We start from the raw sequence: 21515 nt of genomic DNA, 5'->3' as shown, positions 1-21515 counted from the left end.
GGCATCCTGCGAAGGTCAGACGTTTTAGGAACATGTGTCCCAGCAATCAAGGACCATTGCAATGCTGTCCGACAAAGCCTGGCTGTCCCAGAAAGCCCTGTCGTAACTCTCAGGCTCTATGTTAAAGCACCTTTTGAAACAGGTAGAAGACAGCCTTTCAGTCGTGTTTTTAGGAGAGCATAAAGCCGCATAAAATACAGCTCATTGTCACACACTACCATCACATACCACACTTGCACAATCATTTTTATGGTATGGGAAATTTTAGGAATTTTTCAGGGATGGATGAACCATAAAAATAACTTGAAGAAGGGTTAAATAATTTCAAATAACCCTTTAAGGTGAGAGGAGAGGCCATCCTCTGTTTCAGAGGTTAAGTAAAGAGGACATACCCAGGTGGTGTAAGGAGTGCCTGGGCTGGAGTCCTTCCCTCCCCTGCTGGCTGCCCAGACTCTTCCTAGCTAGACCACAGGATTTTCTGTTAAGGACCCTGATCAAAGTGGAAATAGCACTGAGAGGACTTGAGTGGCAGGGAGGGCGCCCTGGGGATTTAAAAGTTACAGTGCTGACTCATAAAGTTAATTCACAAAGAATACTTGTGACTTCAGCGTGGTTCAAAACCCACATTCTGAGAACCAAGTGGGCATGAGATGCTCCCATTTTAGGCGCTCCAGGAAGAACTAGCAGAGGTCACCCGGAAAAGCGCTTCGGGGACTTTACAGGCACCAAACACGGTTCATCCAAAATGGGATTTTGCTATTTTGCGCAGACCTCGGGCATTTTGCACTTCTTTTCAATGGGTTTTGGAAGAGCAGACAGAGGGAAAATAGAGTAAAACTGTTGGCAAACAGAGAAATGACTGGATTATTACAGACAAGGGCAGACATCAGAGACAAAAGATCTCAGAGAAGAAGCAAACATTTCCAGGGACCCCATGAGAAATTGTTTTCATCTCCAAGAGTCCAGCAACGTTTCATGATCTGCAACGGGCCGCCCAGCCTCCCAGAAATGCACCACAGTGTGAACGGTTTCATTTCCTTGGCCATGAGGCTGCCAAAGAGAACCTTTCTTAAATGAGTTATCAAAGCCGCAATGGAAACTTGCATGAAACGCTCCAAATCAGTTTTCACCAGTGCTGGTAAACTCAGAAAATCATGGAGTTTTTTGTGGATTTGGCTCAAAATCAGGCATGTTTCTGAGGTTTTGAACACGGTGACTATTTGCATCCATTAAATCAGAATGTGAAAAAGAGAGAGAACAAAGAAATGGGATATGGAAACTCCGAGTCTTGAGAAAGAGCCAAGCTTTTCCCCCCTAACTAGAGGACGGGGGTGGGGGGGAGGGCAGGCAGGGAGGGGAAGGAAAAGAGTTTGCTTATCCCGAAGGGCTAGACTTTTCCTGAAAGTCTTAACGGGCACAAGGGCAACGTTTGGGCACCTACAGGAACAAAGCTGTACCCAGACCAAACTCCTCTGGTTTGCTCCAGGAGACGTGGGCACCAAGTTCAGGGGCCCAGGAAGTGAGCACCCTATCTGCAGGGTCATCATCTTTGATAGAAGTGTTCCCTCTCCATCCAGGCAAATCGTGCTTTTAGAAAAGGTGAGCCCAGGTTGTCTGAGACAACATACTGGGGTGGTGCTGTATCATGGGGAGGCGTGCACAGGCCTGCTCCCCACCCTGATCCCTTCCCGAGAACAGAGCAATAACTCAGGGTTTACCGCCAGTTTTTATGATCTTAGACACTCACCCTCCAACCATTTGAGGCAATTAAGAATGATTACCTCTGAATCAAGGGCAAATCATCCAACAGCTTCCTGCCCAGGGTTTGAGTGGGCAGAACTACCTGTGAGAAGTTCTGCTTCTGAAATGGGAGGAGGGCTGTAAAGAACCTCATTGAAATGGTCAGGGTAAGGGACATAGGGAGGTCTGAACTTCCGCCCCTGTTTTCATGTGTTCCCTTTCTTTCCGGATGTTGGTGAGGTGGCCAAGGTCAGGAGGAGACCCCGGCCTGACCTCCCTCTTGCCCACCAGCTCCCCACAGAAGGTCTGACCACACTTCTAGAAGCTCCGCTTTCCTCTCTGGGCTTTTTGGAGGAGAGAATTAGTTTTCAGCATTGGTACCACAGAGACACGGGCTGCAAGGATTTGCCTTTTAAGTTTTCTAATTGGTGCTTCCCTCCCATGAAGTACAGGGCAGAGTAATACTTGGGATTGGATTTTAGAGTTCATTTCTACCTGTGCTTCCCTCTGGTGAATTACCTGGGAGAGTAAGTAATACTTATAATTGGATTTTACAGTTCTGGAGCCCAGTCTGTGTTTAGTGTATCTGTTTCCATTCCCACATCCTCCCTAGAAACTAACATTTTAGGTTGCTGGTAAATTACTGAGTCCAGAGTTGGTATCCCTGGGGAGTATTTTACCTCAAAGCACTACTAGTCATCAGAATTACCTGCGGGGCTTGTTAAAACACAGGGAATGTTTTACTTTAATAAGTTTCTGGGTGATCTTGATGCTGCTGGTCCAGGACCACACTTAGAGAACCACCAGCCTATGCCATACAGCCATCCCTTTCTTTCCCTGCTTCCTAGCTACCCCATCCCTGAAACTGCCCCACATAAGAGACGACAAAGTCAGGGTGGCTCTGGCTGGTGAGGGAATTACAGAACTGAAATTAACAAGAGAAGCTTGGATTACTTGAATTTCCTATCAGAGTTGCCTCTATGCATTTCCTAGGAAATAGGATTTCTTAATTTCTGTGCTTCCACGAATCAACCTCTTACCCATAGCAGAGAATTTGTCTGTCAAAAAGACAATCTTTTATCTTTGGAATACAATCTCAACATTAACCCTTCCTTCTGATGAGAATTAAGTCTGTTTCCTTCCCTTTTTTATTGAGATACAGTGAACATATAATATTATGTTAGTTTCAGGTACACACCATGATGATTTGATAATCGTAGATATTGCTAAATGATCACCACAGTCAGTCTAGTTAACATCTATCGCCATTACTTTTTTTTCTTGTATGAGAGAAATGAGAACTTTTATGATTTACTCTCTTTGCCACTTTCAAATATACAATACCGATTTATTAACTACAGTCACCATGTTGTACATCACCTCCCCAGGACTTACTTATTTTATAACTGGAAAATTGTACCTTTTCACCACCTTGATATTTTCCTCTTATTCTAAATTCATCTCCTCTTTACCATCAAACAAAATACATGGAATAAAAGCTCATATTTACTGAGGGCCTACGATGTGCCAAGGACTTTACTAGTACCATTCAATGATTTACATGAGCCATCTCAAAGGATCTTTTCCAAGAATTTTTCGAAGTACATTTTACATGTGAGTAGATTAAAGGTTAAGGAGATTTTGTGGTTGCCCAAGGTCACCTCAGTAAGTCCTAGGTAGGACAGGGATTCAAATCCAGGCCTGATTCCAGAGATCAAGTTATATTGTCATAGGGTTCTATTTTCTATAATATTCTATCTGCTATACTACAAAATAGTCAGTTACAAAATGAAAGACTTGCCATATATTAAACAAGTCTTCTATGATCCATCCATTCATCACCTGTTTTTATTAAACACATACTATGTGTCATGATTTATAGTTTGGCCCTGCGAATAAAATGGTATAAAAGACAGAACTTTTAAAATACATTTTACCAGATTATCTTATAAAAATATTTTTTATTTTACTTTAAAGATTTTATGTATATTTTTATTTATTTGAGAGAGAGAGAACAGTGGGAAAAGCAGAGGGAGAGGGACAAACAGACTCCTGGCTGAGCAGGAGGGGCCTGTAATGGGGCTTGATCCCACTACCTAGAGATCAGGACCTGAGCTAAAATCAAGAACCCGACACTCAACCAAATGAGCTATCCAGATGCTCCTAAAAATTTGGTTTTTTAAAGATTTTCTTTATTTATTTGAGAGACAAAGAGAGAGCATGGGGGGCAGAGCAGAGGAAGAGGGAGAGAAAGAATTCTCCAGCTGACTCCCCTCTGAGTGAGGAGCCCATAGGGGCTCCATCCCAGGACCCTGAGATCCTGACCTGAGCCATGAACTGAGCTGAAAGCAGATGCTTAACCAACTGAGTTACCTAGGTGCCCCCAAATTTTAATTTTAAAATAGTTTGTCCTCGGGGCACCTGGATGGCTCAGTGGGTTAAAGCCTCTGCCTTCGGCTCAGGTCATGATCCCAGGGTCCTGGGATGGAGCCCCACATCGGGCTCTCTGCTCAGCGGGGAGCCTGCTTCCTCCTCTCTCTCTGCCTGTCTCTCTGCCTACTTGTAATCTCTGTCTGTCAAATAAATAAATAAAATCTTTTAAAAAAAATAGTTTGTCGTCTGATTCAAAGTCTTCCAAAAAGTACATCCATTCAGCTCAGAATCGTATTCCTCCTGCTTCTATTTCTAGCAAACTTCCTCGATTTCTATAAAGTCAGTTTAATAAACTTTGTTTCTTATTTGTCCTGAAGGAGCATGTGTTGCTTTAATTTTTAAAATATTTTAATTTTTGAATGAATGATACATAGCTCAAAATTTAAAAGAAACAAAAGGGTATAGAGTAAAACTTAATCTATCCCTTCCACTCCTGGCCCCCAGCTCCCCAGTTCTCCCAGACGCAATTACTATTATATGTATACATTGTCTTCCTCCCTTCCTTTCTCAACAAAATCTTTGGTTGCTATCTACTTTTTTTTTCCATGGACATAACTTGGAGATCATGCCAAAACAATAAATATAGTTACCTTCTTTTTTTTTTTTTTAAAGATTTTATTTATTTATTTGACAGAGAGAGATCACAAGTAGACGGAGAGGAAGGCAGAGAGAGAGAGAGAGAGGGAAGCAGGCTTCTCGCTGAGCAGAGAGCCCGATGCGGGACTCGATCCCAGGACCCTGAGATCATGACCTGAGCCGAAGGCAGCGGCTTAACCCACTGAGCCACCCAGGCGCCCCCTTCTTTTTTTTTTTTTAAGATTTTATTTATTTATTTGACAGAGAGAGATCACAAGCAGGCAGGGAGGCAGGCAGAGAGAGAGGAGGAAGCAGGCTCCCTGCTGAACAGAGAGCCCGATGCGGGGCTCGATCCCAGGACTCTGAGATCATGACCTGAGCCGAAGGCAGCGGCTTAACCCACTGAGCCACCCAGGCGCCCCCTTCTTTTTTTTTTTAAGATTTTATTTATTTATTTGACAGAGAGAGATCACAAGCAGGCAGGGAGGCAGGCAGAGAGAGAGGAGAAAGCAGGCTCCCTGCTGAACAGAGAGCCCGATGCGGGGCTCGATCCCAGGACTCTGAGATCATGACCTGAGCCAAAGGCAGCGGCTTAACCCACTGAGCCACCCAGGTGCCCCAGTTACCTTCTTTTTAATAGCTGCATAAAGAAATAACTCTAAAACGACCATATGATATTTAACTGGTCCCTGCTGATGAACATATAACACGCTCCAATATTTCGCTATGATTTAGAATTCCACAAGGACTGCCCTTGTATGTATATCAATTTACACGTGAGCAAGTCTATTTGTAAGATGATTTCCTGTAAGGGGAAGTGGCAGGTCAAAATCAAATGGTATGTGCATTTGTAATTTAAAAAATGTTCCATTCCAGAATTTTTCAAGCATTACAAAAGGAAAGAGACCAGTATAATGAACCCCCGCATGCCCATCACCCAGCTTGCACACACCATTACTCCATGGCTGATACTATTTCGTAAATATATCGGCCCTATTCATTCCCCCACCTCAAATTATTTTGCAATGATTTCAAACAATGTTATCTTATTGGTAAATATTTTGGCACTATTTCTGAAAGCTAAGGGCTTTAAGAATATGTGTGTGCATGTGTGTGTGTACCATTTCATTATCACACCTCAAATAAATTCATAATAACTCATCAGTGTCTTCTACTACCTTGTTAGTGTCATACTTCCCCAAACTGCCTCATTAGAATTTATTTTTGAAATAGTGTGTTCTTTGTTTCAGAATCTATTTAAGTCCATCTTATTCATAGCAGCTGGTCCAGTCTTTGGATTTCCCCCCCGCAGCTCTCTCTCTGGGAGATCATTCTATAACTTGCAACTATACAGACAACAAATCCAGAGAACTGTCAGAGGGAAGAGGCTTGTCTCCACAACACTTTGCTCAAGATACTGGCCTGCTTTGACTATCTGTGGGAGTACAGGTCTGGAACCCATACTTCTGTTATTGGTGAGAACCTGTCAGGTTCAGGGAGGAATGGGGGGGGGGGTGGCAGGGAAAGCTGGATTCCCCACATCCAGTTCTGCCTGGGCTCACTGCTGTGGCCGGTCTCAGCCTTCTGGAAGGCAGTGTAGTGACTGGTGGGATGAGGAGCATTTCCTGTCCTGCAAGCACCTGGCACGGCTTTGCCATCCGACACACTCCAGGTCAGATCTCAGCTGGTATAGTTAGTCTCAGGAGGCCTAGAGCCAATCTCTCTGAGCTGAAATGTCCTCACCTTAAAACTGAGTATTAATCCTTATCTTCAAGGAGTGAGAATCAAACAATGCAATACGTAGAGCTAGTGCTCAATGAGTGTAGCTAATATGACTCTCCAGTCCTGTGATGCCATGACGGAGACCCACGGAGAGTCTCCGATACCCCAGACACTGAGCGTCAACCCAGAGAAAAGAATCAAACAGCTCTTCCTTTCTGAGGCCCACTGATTGTTAAATATAACATGCCTGCCCAGGAATCCTAGCTCTCTCTCTCGCTGTCGTCCCATCAGCTCATCTCTCCCCCGTCCCCAGTCCGCAGGGGAGCCTGGCCACCCACTCAAGAGCAAACATTTCTATCCCGGTGCCATCTGTCCCTACTAAGTGTGGATGTCAGGCACAGGGGCTGGGCTTTCAAGGCGGGAGGCACTCTCTCCAGCTCACCTTTGTTTCTCGCCCTGAAGGGAACAACAGAATCTTTTAAACAGTCTCCCGGCCCCTGCCTAGTGGAACAAAGAGCCTGGCATTATCCATTCTTTCTGGCCATCTGCTCCGCTCATTTCGTTACGCAGAGGGGTCCGCGGAGTAAGGAGAAAAAGCCCACTGTGCAAATAGATCCCAGACGCGGGGGTCCCGCCGCTGCCAGACCCGATCAGCGGTCCGGGATCCGCACTCCAGCCCACCCCCCAACCCCTTTTCAGGCTTTGGCTGGCGTCGCGTTCCCCGGACCCCCGGCGGAGAGTGCGGGCGTGGAGACCCCTGTCACTCCGCCCTGGCGTGGGGAGGCCCTTGCCCCCAACTCGGCCCTGTGAGCCCACGCCGGGCACGGAGCTCCGGTAACTCCTGCGCATTAGAGACCCAGGGGGATCCGAGCCCAAAGCACACAAAGGGTCGGGGTCCGCGAGGGCCCGGGCCACCTGGAGGCCGACGGGCGCCCGCCCCCCGCGCCCCCACGCCGCAGCCCGAGCGCCGAGCCCGCGCCGCCGGCGTCTCGGAGGCGTGCGTCTCCTTATATGGTCAAATGACACGGCGGGGGTTCTCTCGGGCGGGAGCCGCCGCGCTCCACCCGGCCCGCCTCCCCGCCGCAGCCCTGCGCCGCCGCCACCGCCGGCCCGGGACGCCCGCCCGCCACCCGCCCGGTCCCCAGAGCCCGCCGGCGCCGCGCGGTGAGTGCCCTCCGCCCGCGCCCCACGCGGGAAGCCGACACCTTGGGGACCGGGGAAGAGCTAGCCGCGGGAGAGCCGGGGAGACTGGAGCCGAGACGTGGGAGAGACCCAGGAGAGGGGAGAGGAGATGCGGGCGAGACCCCGGGAAAGGGGGACGGAGCCTAGGGACGACAGGGACGGAGGGGAACAGAACCGTGGGGACACATGGGAGGGGGAGCCAGGCCTTGGAGGCGACCCGGAGACCGGGGAGATCCGGGAGAGGGAAGCTGAACCTTTGGAGAAATCCGGGGAGAGGGGAGCGCAGCTGCGAGGTGACCCGGGCAAGGGGTGTAGAACCCCGAGGACACCAGGGAGAGGGGAGCAGAACCTTGGGGATACCCAGGGAGAAGGGAAGACCCAGAGCCAAGGGGGAGACCCCTAAAAGGCAGGGGGAAAGGGAGCCGAACTGATAGGACACCTGGGAGAGGGGAACTAGCCTTGGGGACACTCGGGGAGAAGGGAGCCGAGCCTTGGGGGTGAGCCAGGCGGAGGGGAGCCGAACCGTGTTGGGGAGAGCTCAACTGGGGGAGGTGGGGGAAGGGGGAGCGCTGTAAGGCAGGAGAGACACACCACCCCATGCCCGGAGAGAAGAAGGAAGTCTGAGTCTTGGCCAGGCTGGTCCCCTCGGGGTGGGAACAGGGTCACTGCCACCCACAGGAGAGCCCTGGGCAAAGGCTGGCCAAGGGTCCAAGAATGGGAAGGTGACCGCCCCTGTCCTCCCTGGGGGCCAGGACTTGGGAGTGTGTGAACACCCAGGTTGCCATCTGCCTGTGGGAGTGTCGGGGCATTTCCCTTGGGTCCAAAGATATGGAGCTCCGCATGTGGCCTCCGGCATTGACTGGAGTAGATCTTAAAAGACTGAACTATCAGATTTTAAAATTTGGGCTTATTTTAAAGGAGAGAAATTCTGATCTTCTTAAGTGATAGATGGGTGATATTTAACATACCTGCAGTTTGGGGAAGGAAGTGTTAAGTGTCGTTTCCTATTTAAATCAATAATCAGTCATGCTTCTTTTCAGATCCCAGTTTGGGTTTCCTTCGGAACTAGTCTAACCTAGGTTAAATGAAATGTATAAGGCTGCCTTCCATGATGTGTGCCTACCGTGTGGACTTCCTTGCACTTTGGGAGGAAATAAATCACAGATGGGGCTTATAATCAGGAAAACTGTGTTTGAAACACAGGCCATATGCTTCTTGCAGCTTTGGCTAGCTCTGCCTACCTGTGTTTTGTAATAATATGTTAGAGGGGGAAAGCTCTGATGTCCTGAAGGTGATTTACACCAAGCCACATCTGAGGCAAGTACAGGGATTTCTAGTCTGACTCTTAAACTTCCATAGAACCAAACGCAATGAAGAACAGTTCATTGTGCATTTTTGTAAAATTTTTTCAATGTTTTCCTCTGAATTTGCTCTCTCTGAATTTTTAAGGATGATCAATTAATACATTTGACCCTTGAACAAAGTGGGGTTTAGGGATGCCCACCGCCCCCTACCCTGAGCAGTTGGAAATCCGAGTATAAGTCTTTACTCCCCAGAAATGTAATCACCATTGACAGGAAGCCTTACTGATCGCATAAAGTTAATCAAGACATATTTTATGCTATATGTATTGTACACTGTATTCTTACAATAGAGAAAAGAAAGCATTATTCAGAAAATCATAAAATACATTCATCACAGTGATGTATTTATGTAAAAAAAAATTTACATGTGGACCTGCACAGTTCAAACCCGAGTTGTTGGAGGGCCAACTGTATACAGAACTGGGTTTCCACAATTTTTATTATCATGCCGTGCTTTAAAATGCTTTTTACACAGCAGCATATGAATAACGGCTGAATCGGCTTCTTATAGACCAGGCACTGTTTGGGGCACTTAAATTCACAGTCTCGTTTAATCCTCACAAATACTCTATGAGACAGGTGTGAGAGGCTAGTGGGCATGCATGCCTGGAGCAAGGATGCCTGTAGTCACATTCCTCCACGTCTAGCTGTGCAGCCTGAACTCAGTCACCTGATCTCCGGGTACCTGCGTTTCAGTTGGGAAACAGGGAGGTGATCATGGCTTGCTTGAAGGGTTGTCATCAAGCCTGCATGTCATAAGTAGTATACATATTGATACCATCCTTGTCTTTGCAGAGAAACTGAAGCACAACAAAAGTAACTTTTGTTCAAGGTTTCCCAGCCAGTAAATGGCAGCTTGACTGGAGAGCCTCAGTGCTGATCACTAAAATACTGGGGACATAACTGAATATTTCACAGAGGCCTTCTGCTGCATATTTTGACCCACAATTGCTTGTTGAACCTCCTCTGGTATGGAAAGAGTTTGTCTGAGTTTGTCTGAGTTGCAGACAAACAAAGCCCTATGGGATATCGGAAAATAATTAGGCTGTACGTCTGGAGGCCCCCCCCCAACCCCCAAGATTTATTTATTTATTTATTAGAGAGAGAATGAGGGGAGGGAGGGAGGGACAAAAGGAAATGGAAAGAATCTCAAGCAGATTCCCTGCTGAGCCAGGAGCCTGACATGGGGCTGATCTCATGACCCATGAGATCATGACCTGTGCTGAAATCAAGAGTCTGATGTTTGACTGACTGAGCCTCCCAGGTGCCCTAGGAGGCCCGGGTTCTATCCCTGTTCTGCATCTAAGGATGTACTACCCAGCCTCTAGGGTTAGGGCAGCTTCATTTGTCAACAAGGGGGCTGGAATAGGTAAGCTTCTCTCTGCCTCAGAGGCCAGGAGATACGAAGTTCCTTGAGCTTGAGTGAACAGGTAGAGCTATTGGATACTTCCTGTGTAGTTTTCTTAGAAGAATTCCATCAAAGCCCATTGATCCTATGGAATTATACTGAGAAGCCATTTCTTGAACACAACCACCTTGAGCAAAATGCCCAGGATCATCTCTTGATGACCAAGAGCCTGGTCTTCCAGGAGACCACGCAGGCATTGTGACTTTGGGGCGAGTCACCAGGCACCTCTGTTGTCTTGAACTGTGGATTTCTACTTTGGCCCCTGTGATGGTTAATTTTATGTCAACTTGACTGGGCTGCAGGATGTCTAGACAATTGCTCAGATATTACTTCTAGGTATATCTGTGAGAGGGTTTCTGGATGACAAAACATCTGAATCTGTAGACTGAGTGAATCAGATTGCCCTTCCCAATATGGGTGGGCCCCATCCAATCAGTTGAAGATCTGACCATAAAGGCCGAGCAACTGGGAGTTCCTCTTTCCCGACCGTTGGGCTGGGATATCAGCCTTTTACAGCCTTCAGCCTCAGACTGAAAAGGAAAACTAAGTAAGAGGGCACTCCCCCAGCCTGACTGCAAAGCAGGGACATCGGTCCTTTCCAGCCTTTGAGCTCGAACTGAAACTCAGCTCTTCTTAGGTCTTGGGCCTGCTGGCTTTTGAACTGCTAATTTACACTATTGGCTCTTCCGGTTCTCCGACCTTCTGCAGATCTGGGGACTTCTTAGCTTCCATAAGAGTGTGAACCAATGCCTTGTGATAAATTTCTCTCTCTCTCTCTCTATATATATATGTATGTGTGTATATATGTATACATATGTATATATCCTGTTGGCTCTATTTCTCTGAAGGACCTAATACAGTCCTCTAATAACCTCGCTTAAAAATTCTCCTGTCAACAGGGCACCTGGGTGGCTCAGTCAGTTGAGTGCCTGACTCTTGGTTTTGTCTCAGGTCATGATTTCAGGGTCATGAATTTGAGCCCCGTGTCCGGCTCCGCTCTCAGCACAGATTCTGCTTTCGATTCTCTGCCTCTGCACCCCTCTGCCTTGCTTACTCTCTCTCTCTCTCTCAAATAAATAAATAAATAAAATCTTTTAAAAGAAATTCTCCCACCAGCAATCAGTCTTGCCTTTTAAAGATGCCATGACTGCTTTGCCACTGGTGGTATTGCCTTTCCTTTTAAGTTTAAGAAATACAGCTGCCTTCCTGGAGATCTACTGAGAGGCCTGGGGCAGCATCTGGTGTGTCTGCCATCAGTTCCGTTGTCCTGAGTGGTTCTCACACCAAGTCTGAACTTGAACGTCCTGTGTCATCACACTCGTCCTTGGCCCTCGTACACCGTGTGTTTACTTCCCTGAGTCAGTCTATGGCTTAAAGACCCTCAGGCTATGGTACTAAGTGAGGCAGGTGATGTCTGCGCCAGTGAGAGAAGCAGCTGCCCTGTTTTTATGGGTAAAGAAAATGAATGTCACAGGGCATCCTTGAAGTCTGGAGATACTTAGTTTTCTAATCAAAAAGAAAATGGATCTGTCCATGCTCGATGATACAACTTTTGGAACCACAGACAATTAGCGAGTCAATGAAGAAGGAAGCCAGGGATAAGCAAGATGGTTCTGTCAGGATCCCAAAGCAGCATGCTAAAGCAACACCATGATGGAACAGGACCGGGAGAGAGAAGGGGCCAGTCCCTCAGGGATGTTGGGCGTTGCCATAGGAAGAGGCCAGTTGGGGCTCTTGATGGAAGGCCAGGCAGACAGAAAGTAAACAATGAGCTGCCTTTCAGAGACTGGGGGAGACTGCTGAGAAAGACTGAGCCGATTTCATTTTGTTCCTGTGGAAACAAAGCATAAATAATGTGTTCCCATGTTCCCAGGAAGGTGGTGGGTAGAGCTATGCGGGGGGGGGGGGGGGGGGCTTCACTAAAGCCCCCACACAGGTCAGCCTGCCATGCTAGCCCGCATAATTATACTTATCTTGCGTTGACTGAGTTGACATGTTTTGAGATTAAATGACAAGAGAGTCTCTAAAAGGTGATTGAAATTCTTTGGAGCTAGAACTATTCTGGAATCCTTTTAGAGATCTTCTGTTTTTTCCCAATCTCCCAGGGCCTAGAACAATATGCAGAGAATAGTGGTTACTCAATACCTTCTTACTGACTGGTTTTAAAAGCCTATAGGACATCAAACCAGCATCATCATTCTTGTATTCATGGACTTAAAGTGGGAAACCTTACATTTATTATTTTCCCATTTCTTGTCATTATTCAGTGTTGAATAATGATAATTATTATGTTTCAGTTATTCAATTATTATATTCAGTGTTGAATAATGATAAAATATCTTTAACAAAGATAATTTGGAAGATAGCGGTTTACATTAGTCAAGCATTGTCTCTTATACAGAACATTCCTTTTTTTTTTTTTAAAGATCTATTTATTTATTTTAGAAAGGGGGAGCACTCAAGCAGGGTGGGGGACAGAAGGAGAGGGAGAGAGAGAATCCCTGAGCAGACTCCCTGCTGAGAGCATAGCCCAGCGATGCTGTGGCTGCATCCCGGAACCCGGAGATCATGACCTCAGCCGAAATCAAGAGCAGGCGGCCCAACTAACCGAGCCACCCAGGCGCCCCTCACACAGAACGTTTCATAAAACCATCAGAGACAAATCAAGATTTTTTTTTTTAAGGTTTTGAAAGTTACCTGTTTTTCTGCATCAGATTATGAAATATCCCAGACTCCTGCCCATATACTCGGTAAAGGCTCATTAAATCAATCCAGAAATTTAACACGTAGTAGTAGGCCTAGCCAATCTTGCACCTTACCAAACACCAAAAAATCAACTTCTAGGGACACCTGGGTGGCTCAGTCTGTTAAGCTTATCTGCCTTCGGCCCAGATCATGATCTCAGGGTCCTGGGATCGAGCCCTGTGTTGGGCTCCCTACTTAGCGGGGAGATTGCCTCTCCTTTCTCCCTCTGCCTCTTCCCCCACTCATATTCCCTCTCCCTCTCTCTCTCAAATAAATAAATAAATTTTTTTAAAAATCCATTTCGAATTGATTCTAAGTGCATACCTGTATTCTTTCAAATAGCAAACTCCTTGAACTTGCACCTCTATTTCATTCACCGGAATTTTTGTTTAAAAGAAACAGTTGAGCTAGACTAATGGAGTGTTAGTGGTGAGCCGTATGTGTGTGTGTCAATACTTCTCTGCGCAGGAAAGCAAAGTATGCAGGGTGCTCTCTGGCAACAGTCACAGAGGGGAGAGCCCAAGCACTGAGACAGAGGGTCTTGGACTTTTAGGCAAGCTGTGTCCATGCAGGGCCTGTCCCAAATACCTGGAGCCTGTGTCGGGGGCTCTAGTACGTTTTTCGCAGAGATGCTTGGAAGCATCTGGTTGGTTTTTGCTCCTTGGGCTGACCAGGCCTCTTGTGGACTGGGTGCAGCTGTGTGTTCCCCAGGGTGCAGAGTCCAAACATAATAAGAGAGAGTCTACCTGCTATGGAAGCAGCAATTTATCTGGAAGAGGGAAGAGGCCAGAGACACGGGAGAAGAAATGAAGCTCGGGGACTGTTACATGAGGAATCTGCAGAAGGTCGGACGTCAAACCACATTACATTGTGGGTTTGGTATGCAGAGGGGACGGTACCCATAAAACATGCCTCGTTTTCATTCTTGATGTTTGCCCACATGTTTGTACTCCTCCTCCATTTGTCCGTTCATTCCCCAAGTATCTGTCAAGCGGCTGACCCTGTGTTTGTCAGCGGGTGGTGAGGCCACAGCAATGTGCCCACCTTCACGGGGCTTCTGGTTCTGTGGGGGACACAGGCGGTCGCCGTGTCTCATGGTGTTGTAAAAACGTTGCCTTTTTAAATACATTCTTTGAAAAGAGCCCACGTGCAGCGGGCTGATTTTCTGAATTCTCTCTGAAAAGTCCTGACTATTGATAAGCAATGGAATTTTCCACCTGGGTCATTTATTTATTTTTAAAGATTTTTATTTATTTATTTGACAGATTGAGAGAGAGTGAGCACAAGCGGGGGGCAAAGGCAAGGGAAGGCAAAGGAAGAGGGAGAAGCAGGCTCCTTGCCAAGCAAGGAGCCCGATGTGGAGCTCAGTTCAGGACCCTGGGATCATGACCTGAGCTGAAGGCAGATGATCAACCCACTGAATCACCAGGTGCCCCTCACGGGGGTCATTTAAAGATGGTTGTGGTTTGGGGCACCTGCGTGGTTCAGTGGGTTAAAGCCTCTGCCTTTGGCTCAGGTCATGATCCTAGGGTCCTGGGATCACCCCACATCAGGCTCCCTGCTCTGCAGGAAGCCTGCTTCCCCCTCTCTCTCTGCCTGCCTCTCTGCCTACTTGTGATCTCTCTCTGTCAAATAAATAAATAAAATCTTAAAAAAAGAAAAAAGATGGTTGTGGTTTCAGCAGAGACTGACTGACGACGGGTCCTGCTGCTTGAATTGTGGGAAGGAGTTGGGAGTATTTGCAGATTTCTCTTTAAGAACTGACTACATTAGAAATGGCTTGTAAAGCAGGATTGATATAGAGAAATACTTGCATCTTGAGAAGAAGGAGGAGAAAATGGCCTCTCTGGGGTCAGATCAAATATAGGGAGCTGAATAAAGGGAGCTGTGAAGAAGATGCTTAAGGGAGACCTCTTTTGCAACTCTGGCCTCTTTAGGCAAGCCCCTGGGGCCCACCGGGCTTCCCTCTGGGAAGAACAGGGCAGGTACCTCACAGTCATGGGCTGGCCAGCTTGCTAGCCTCTTCCCTGTATACCCAAGACATCTCTCTATCTCTCGGGTTAAAAAAAAAGAAGAAGAAAGAAAAAAAGAAAATGCATGAGCTTCCTGGCTCCTTAGTGTCCTTGTGTCTTTCTACCTTCTTTATCCTCCTTTCTTTCTCCTGCCTCTTCCCATCTCTCAACTTCTTCCTCTCTCCTTCCCCTCCCCTTCTCTGTGTTTCTCTTCCCTGTTCCCAGCTCTGACACTTCCTCCCTCTCAAAACAAATTTTGCGGTTTTTAAATCTGCAGAGATAAAAATAACCGTCATTTATTAGCCTGAGGACTTAAAATAATAGTAATGTCTGTAGGTGAGCCTATGCATCACAGCTCCAGGACTCAGGGAGCCTTCCTTTTCCTACCTTCCCCAAAGCTGGGCCCGCAGGAGACCCTGAGACAGGTGCCTCCCTGCCTGCAGCCCAGTCCTCAGTACCCACCGCCCCCAACCCCTCACTCTCCCACCCCCCCACCCCTCCACCCCACCCCTCCACTCCCCCACCCCACCCTCCCACCCCCACTTATCTCATCCTGACCGGAGCCAAGCCTGTCCCCTACCAGCCAGCTTTGTCAAATATACTGCTGGCTCAGAGCCGAAGGGGGAATGACATCAGAGAATGAGTTAGTCCTGTGCAGGGAGTTGGGGGAGGGGAATTCCTGGACACAGTCATTTGGAGCCAGTCAAGGAAGTAGCAAGTCAGCAGCCACGCCTCGCCCTCAGGTGGCTCCTTGTCGGAGGGCGCCTGCTCACTTCTCCAAGCCCTTCTGGGTCCCAGGTGATGGCCAGTGATGGCCAGTGATGGCCAGGAGCCAGGTCTAACCCGAGAGGAGGAGGCGGAGCTTCGGACGGGGGAGGCCATAGCACTCGAGTAGGCTGAAAGAGAATCTTTACAGAGCCAAGAGGTCTGATTTTTATTGAAAGAAATGACTCAGACGTAGACCCCGACACCCTGGAAACACCCTGAGTTTTGTCTTCCTCACCTCCACATGGCAAAACTGGAACTTCACCCAGTAGACTCTCAGCTGAGCCTCACTCATGAGGACACCCACCGCCTACAGGGCAGAGCCAAGTCCACGGTCAAGAGTACAGGCCCTCTTTTCTTTGACTTTGACTACCTTCTCAGCTTCCCAGGCTCATCTTCCTCTGCTCGTCATCAGGCCTCCGCCGTCTGCCTGCTGGCCCGCAGTTTCGCCTGGCTTATCCTTGTCCAGCACAGGCAGACACCCCCGGGGGAGCCTGCCCTGCCTTCCCATAGGACCCTCTGTGTCTCTCCCTCACTGCCCTGAGTGTGGAGCTTTATAAGTTATCTGACACACTGCTGACCCTTGAGCAACAGGGGCTTGAACTATGCGGGTCCACTTACACACAGATTTTTTTGTTCCCAGTAAACATAGTACCCTACAGTAAATGTATTTCCTTTTCCTTGTGATTTTTCTAAATGATATTTTCTTTTCTCTAGCTTTATTATAAGAAAACAGCGTATAAGACACATCATATACAAGTACGTGTTCATTGACTATCTGTGTTTTTGGCAGGACTTCTGGTCAACAGTATGCTATTAGCACTTGGGTTTTGGCGAAGTCCAAAGTTACACGTGGATTTTGGACTGCTTAGGTGCTCGTCTTTCAAGGGTCAACTGGGTGTCTGTCTTCCTGCTAGACCGTGTTCATCTTTGTATCGCCAGCACTTTGTGCACCATCTGACACACAACATGCTTCTGGAATGAATAAATAATCCAGTGTTCTATAGGATTAAAAAAGGCTAAGTTGTGGGGACCTTCTAATGTAACACTATAGATAGTTTCTTCCCATTAAAAAAAAAAAGCTTAAGATCGATAGTTTATGTTTAAATACACACTTTTTGAAAAAGGAATATTCTGTTTGGTAGCATCTACTTAAGGGAGACTTGGTGTTAAATACTTTGTGATAGAAGGGAAGGGAAACTCTTCATTTTCTTTTTAGCTTTTAGTCTACTTCTTTTGACCCTCAGGGTCTGTGCTTCGTAAAGTCTCTGGGAATCCGGAAAAGGACCTTCTCTGATCAAGCGTATTCTGCTCTGTTCCTCCTCAGGAACGGGTGCTCATTTTACACCTTAACCCTTTGGTTTGGCAGGAGCGCTCTCCTAATCCTTAGAGTTGCCATGACTTCTTGGAGAAGACAAGGAACCAGATGGGGGAGAGAGCCACCGTCATGAGAATCTCATTCAGCTCCTCTGGGCAGGGGGCCACCGCAACACCTAGTCCTGTCAGGGCTGATGACATTGGTCCCCAGAGAGACTCCGTCATACTTTGACCAGACAGAGCCTTCCTTGTTCTCAGAGTTTACTCCCTTAGATTATTTCTGTCCCGGCCCCCATGGAACAAGGAGGTAGAAAACACACGTATGCCGGGTACATGAGCAACATCGTGATCATGACGTTGATGGAAAAAGTTCCCCGTTTCACTGGCTCGAGAACATAGAAATGGTCTCTGAAGAGATGACCTTGTACAGTCTGTATCCTTCCCCTAGCAGGATTTGCGCTTTGTCCGGGTCTCCATGGAACCGCTTGTTAGATCTCGGGTTTGTGTTCTCTAAATAAGATGACTTCTGGGGGAATGCTCACGTGGATCTTCTTTTTTCCACTAATATTCTTGGGCTCTGGTTTCTCCATCCATAAAACGAGGCGGTTGTCATGGATAATCTTGGGAATGGTTTCCAGCTTTTAAAATTCTACTTTATAGTTCTGTCTCCTTTTGTTAGTCATAGTTCACATTCTCAAATCATTATTCATACATTTTTGTGAGAAGAACAGGCAATCAGCATCCTGTTCCCCAGCAGGTAAATGACAATCTTTATTGGAAACATATATATGGTGGAAAAACAGCTCTTGATTGTGATGACATAAAGAATTGCGACTTTCAAGGGCCAGTAACTAGGGAATTACAGGAAAACGTTTGCATCTTCTGACAATATAGCTGCAGCAACCCAAGACGGCCTGAGTACAAAGGATATTTATACATTGGGTTTCAGAAGGATAATTCAAATGCACAAGAGCCTCATCTTGTAATGTTATCACAAGAATATCCAGACAATGTTTTCTTTAACTCCAGGAAGAGCAATTTAGAAGGCTGGATCCTGCCACATGGGTCCAGCCGCATGTTTAATACTCTTGGAAAAGAAAAAAATTCTTCTGTAAACACAGAAATCACCGAGTACCGAAGCCTGAAGGATGTTTCTTTCTTTGCTTACCGTTGTCAGGACCTTGTATACAAAAGAGCACACAATTAATAAACACTATCAAATTTGCTGTTATCATAAACCAGGCAGCCATACTTTATTTGCACCACGGGCTATCCTGGAATTCACTCTTAAATGGTTTGAAAGCACCGGACATCGAGCCGAGTGTATTTAGAGTTCGTGAAACATGGCTCAGAGTTACAGAGTCAGTGTCCCTAGTTAACACATTCTAAAAATTTTCACTTTTAGCAAATGAAATATTGCCACTTGAGAACATATTCCTGAAGAAGACCGAGTCCGTGTTTTCAGCATCGCGGAGGCAGGTTTCCACACCAGGTACGCCCATGGTGGCCTCATTCTTTCCACCAGTTCCAGCATGTTTTTATGGGGACAGCACCTGAGACTGAGAAGCTCCTCCCCCTTCCCTTCACCTCCTTCTCATATCCCCTCCCCCACCCGGCCGGTGCACACTCCATGCGCATCCTGGGAAAAATGCAGGGTGACTAGCACGGAGATGCATTCCTGTTCCTCTCTGGAAGGCTTGAAATGTTGCCTCAAGAGCCATTGACCATGGTCACTGCATTTCCCCCTGTGTGATAATTTCTGTTCTTGGAAGCCAGCCTTCCCCTTTATCCTATATCTGGACACCTGGGCAGCTGAAGGGTCATCTCTTCATAGAGAAGAAGTGACCCGCCCCCAGGGACATACAGCAGTTTTTCTAGTGCAAGTGTAGGTTGCCCTTCCCAATGTCACATCAAGGTCAAGGGTAATGTTCTTTTGGCCTCTCAGGTTTACCAACTCCAATACCCCCTCCCTCTGGACATTGTGGTTTTTTACTCTTCAAACTTCTGCATCATAAAGGGGAGCTCATGGAAAATCTTTTTATAGAAATGAACATATTGTTTCTATCCCGGCCTTTCTATTTTGGGGACAGGGAGAAAGGGAAGATGTAAGGCAGGGTCACATGTTTGAAGAAGACACAAAGCCCTGCCAGGATGAGAGCTCTGCTGCTGGTTCTCCCTGTATCCAAAGTCCACATGGCGTTTTGTGACACCGTCAGCAACAGCCAGGCAGGGGAATGGACTTTTAAGGAAGTGAAATGCATGCAGACCACAAAACTGCCCCCAGGCTAAAAAAAATTTTTTTTTTTTTTTTTTTTTTTGTAAGTAGCACAGAAAAATCACAGCTAATGAAAAGGTGAGTTTCAGTTCTTCACCCAGAGGGAATCCCACCCCTTGGCTAAAGATGACAGCAGACAGCAAGACAGCATCCCCGTGTGCTCACTGGAACGTTCTTTCTCTTCTTGCTGATAGGCTGTTGAAGGGCTGGGCGTCAGGATGACCGAGCGCTTTGACTGCCACCATTGCGAAGAATCTCTCTTCGGCAAGAAGTATATCCTCAGGGAGGACAGCCCCTACTGTGTGGCGTGCTTTGAGGCCCTCTACGCCAGCACTTGCGAGGAGTGCGGGAAGCCCATCGGCTGTGACTGCAAGGTACCCCCGGGGCCTCCCCCAGGCAGTGCCCACTATTCTAGGGTCCCTCCGTGCACCCCAGAAACCACGGGCTTGTGTGTGGTGTGTGCCAGACCTCTGACCCTTAGTGCCCATTGAAATTCCGTGTCTTGAGCCTCCTCTGATGGGCTTGTCTCCTCTGGCCAAGAAGCCTTTCCGAGCCTCTTCCCTCTAGCTGCTCTGTGCCCACTCCTAATCCCGTAATGCTTGGTGAGTGCATTTCCAGGACGTCCCTGCTGTGTCCTGAGCATACTTCTTATGTTGTGGCTGTTGGTGTCCTGATCAAACTCTGCACACCCCCACCCCCACCCCACCTCCCAGTACTGTGGCTTTCCAGACAGCAGTGCTGTCTTGCTAGTGTTTGCCCGTTCACTGGGTGAGTGAATGGGCACATGAGTGGCCCAGGACTGATTCCCAGATAAATGGGCTTGTAAAGCACTAACTTCATTGGAAACTTAGGGGCTCTTTCTTCTCAATGGGAGAAGATCAGGATTGGTAGTGTTTCTTTTTCAAGGGGAAAAGCTCATGCCTGAGGGATGATGACCAGCTTTCCCACTGTGGATGACATCAACAGGTTCAGTGGAGGCCACGGGTCATTCATGCTGAGTAGCCAGGGCTGAGCACTGAGGACCCTGGTCCTTGCTTCTCAGCACCTCTTATTCCAACCTGGACCACCCAGAAATCCCCCTAGAGGTTCACCCATGTTGCTAAGTTCTCTGACATCTTCACCTGCTAACCAGTTGCTAAAACACACTTGACAAGACTTTAAGGGACTCTCCTCCTCAGAGCCGTGGAATTGGTACATACTGGGGTCCCTTGGGGACCTCCAAAGGAATTTGAAGCTTACGGACTTCAAGGCGATTCGGGACATCTTGGGGTCTCTCTTCCATTTTCTTCCCTTGCACTCTGCGGGGGGCTTTGCCTATCTCCTCCGTGGTTACGAAAATCAGTTCGTAGCTGCTGCCCGATCATGCCGGGCCATGCCTGCCACGGGGAGGCGGGTGGTGACCCAGCCAGTGCACGGGTGTGACATTTCTTTCCTCTATTATGTCATTCCCAGGAAAGGCGGGAAGCAGAAGGCAGTACAGTCCCGTTTGCACTACTGGGTATTTGGTGATGGTTGGGGAATGACTTCCATCCTGTGTGGAGGGAAGCCTTTGCCCTGAGCAGAGACAATGCCTCTGCAGAACGGGCCACCAGCAACCAGGCTGCAGCCATGGAACTTTTGGCTATGGAATAGGGGCAGCCTGGCTAAAAGAAACCGGGTGGCAGCAAGCCTGCCTAAACTTCAGAACGTGCAGAGGCAAGGCCCCCTGAACAAGAGGAGGCCGATCTTGCTTGTCTAAAAAGGAGGTACCGTCCTGTCTCTAGCATTGTCTGATAAATGATTCGCTCTCCCTCATGGGTTCTTTGAAGGCTCTTAGTGCCTGTTTCTTTATTTACGAGGCCAGGCATAAGTGTTCCGACCCCAAACTGCCCCGTTCAGTCCCGGCTCTGTGTCTCACTAGCTGTGTGAGCTTGAGCTGATTACTTGACCTCTCTGTGCCCAACTTCCCCTTTAGGAAAGGCAGATAAAACAGGTGT

General features: G+C 47.6%; 1 protein-coding gene across 1 annotated transcript in view; it reads left to right on the top strand.

The window, feature by feature from the left end:
- The window catches only part of FHL2 (four and a half LIM domains 2), a 68068-nt gene that overhangs the window by 25154 nt on the left and 21399 nt on the right, over window positions 1–21515 (top strand). Inside the window, 1 exon segment of the mRNA XM_047743750.1 lies at window positions 19734–19913. Within this exon segment, the coding sequence (XP_047599706.1) occupies window positions 19758–19913 (156 nt within the window). The 5' untranslated portion in view covers window positions 19734–19757.

The sequence above is a fragment of the Lutra lutra genome, chromosome 9 (assembly GCF_902655055.1).
Source record: "Lutra lutra chromosome 9, mLutLut1.2, whole genome shotgun sequence".
Lineage (NCBI taxonomy): Eukaryota > Metazoa > Chordata > Mammalia > Carnivora > Mustelidae > Lutra > Lutra lutra.
This window is presented reverse-complemented; position numbering and strand designations above follow the sequence as displayed.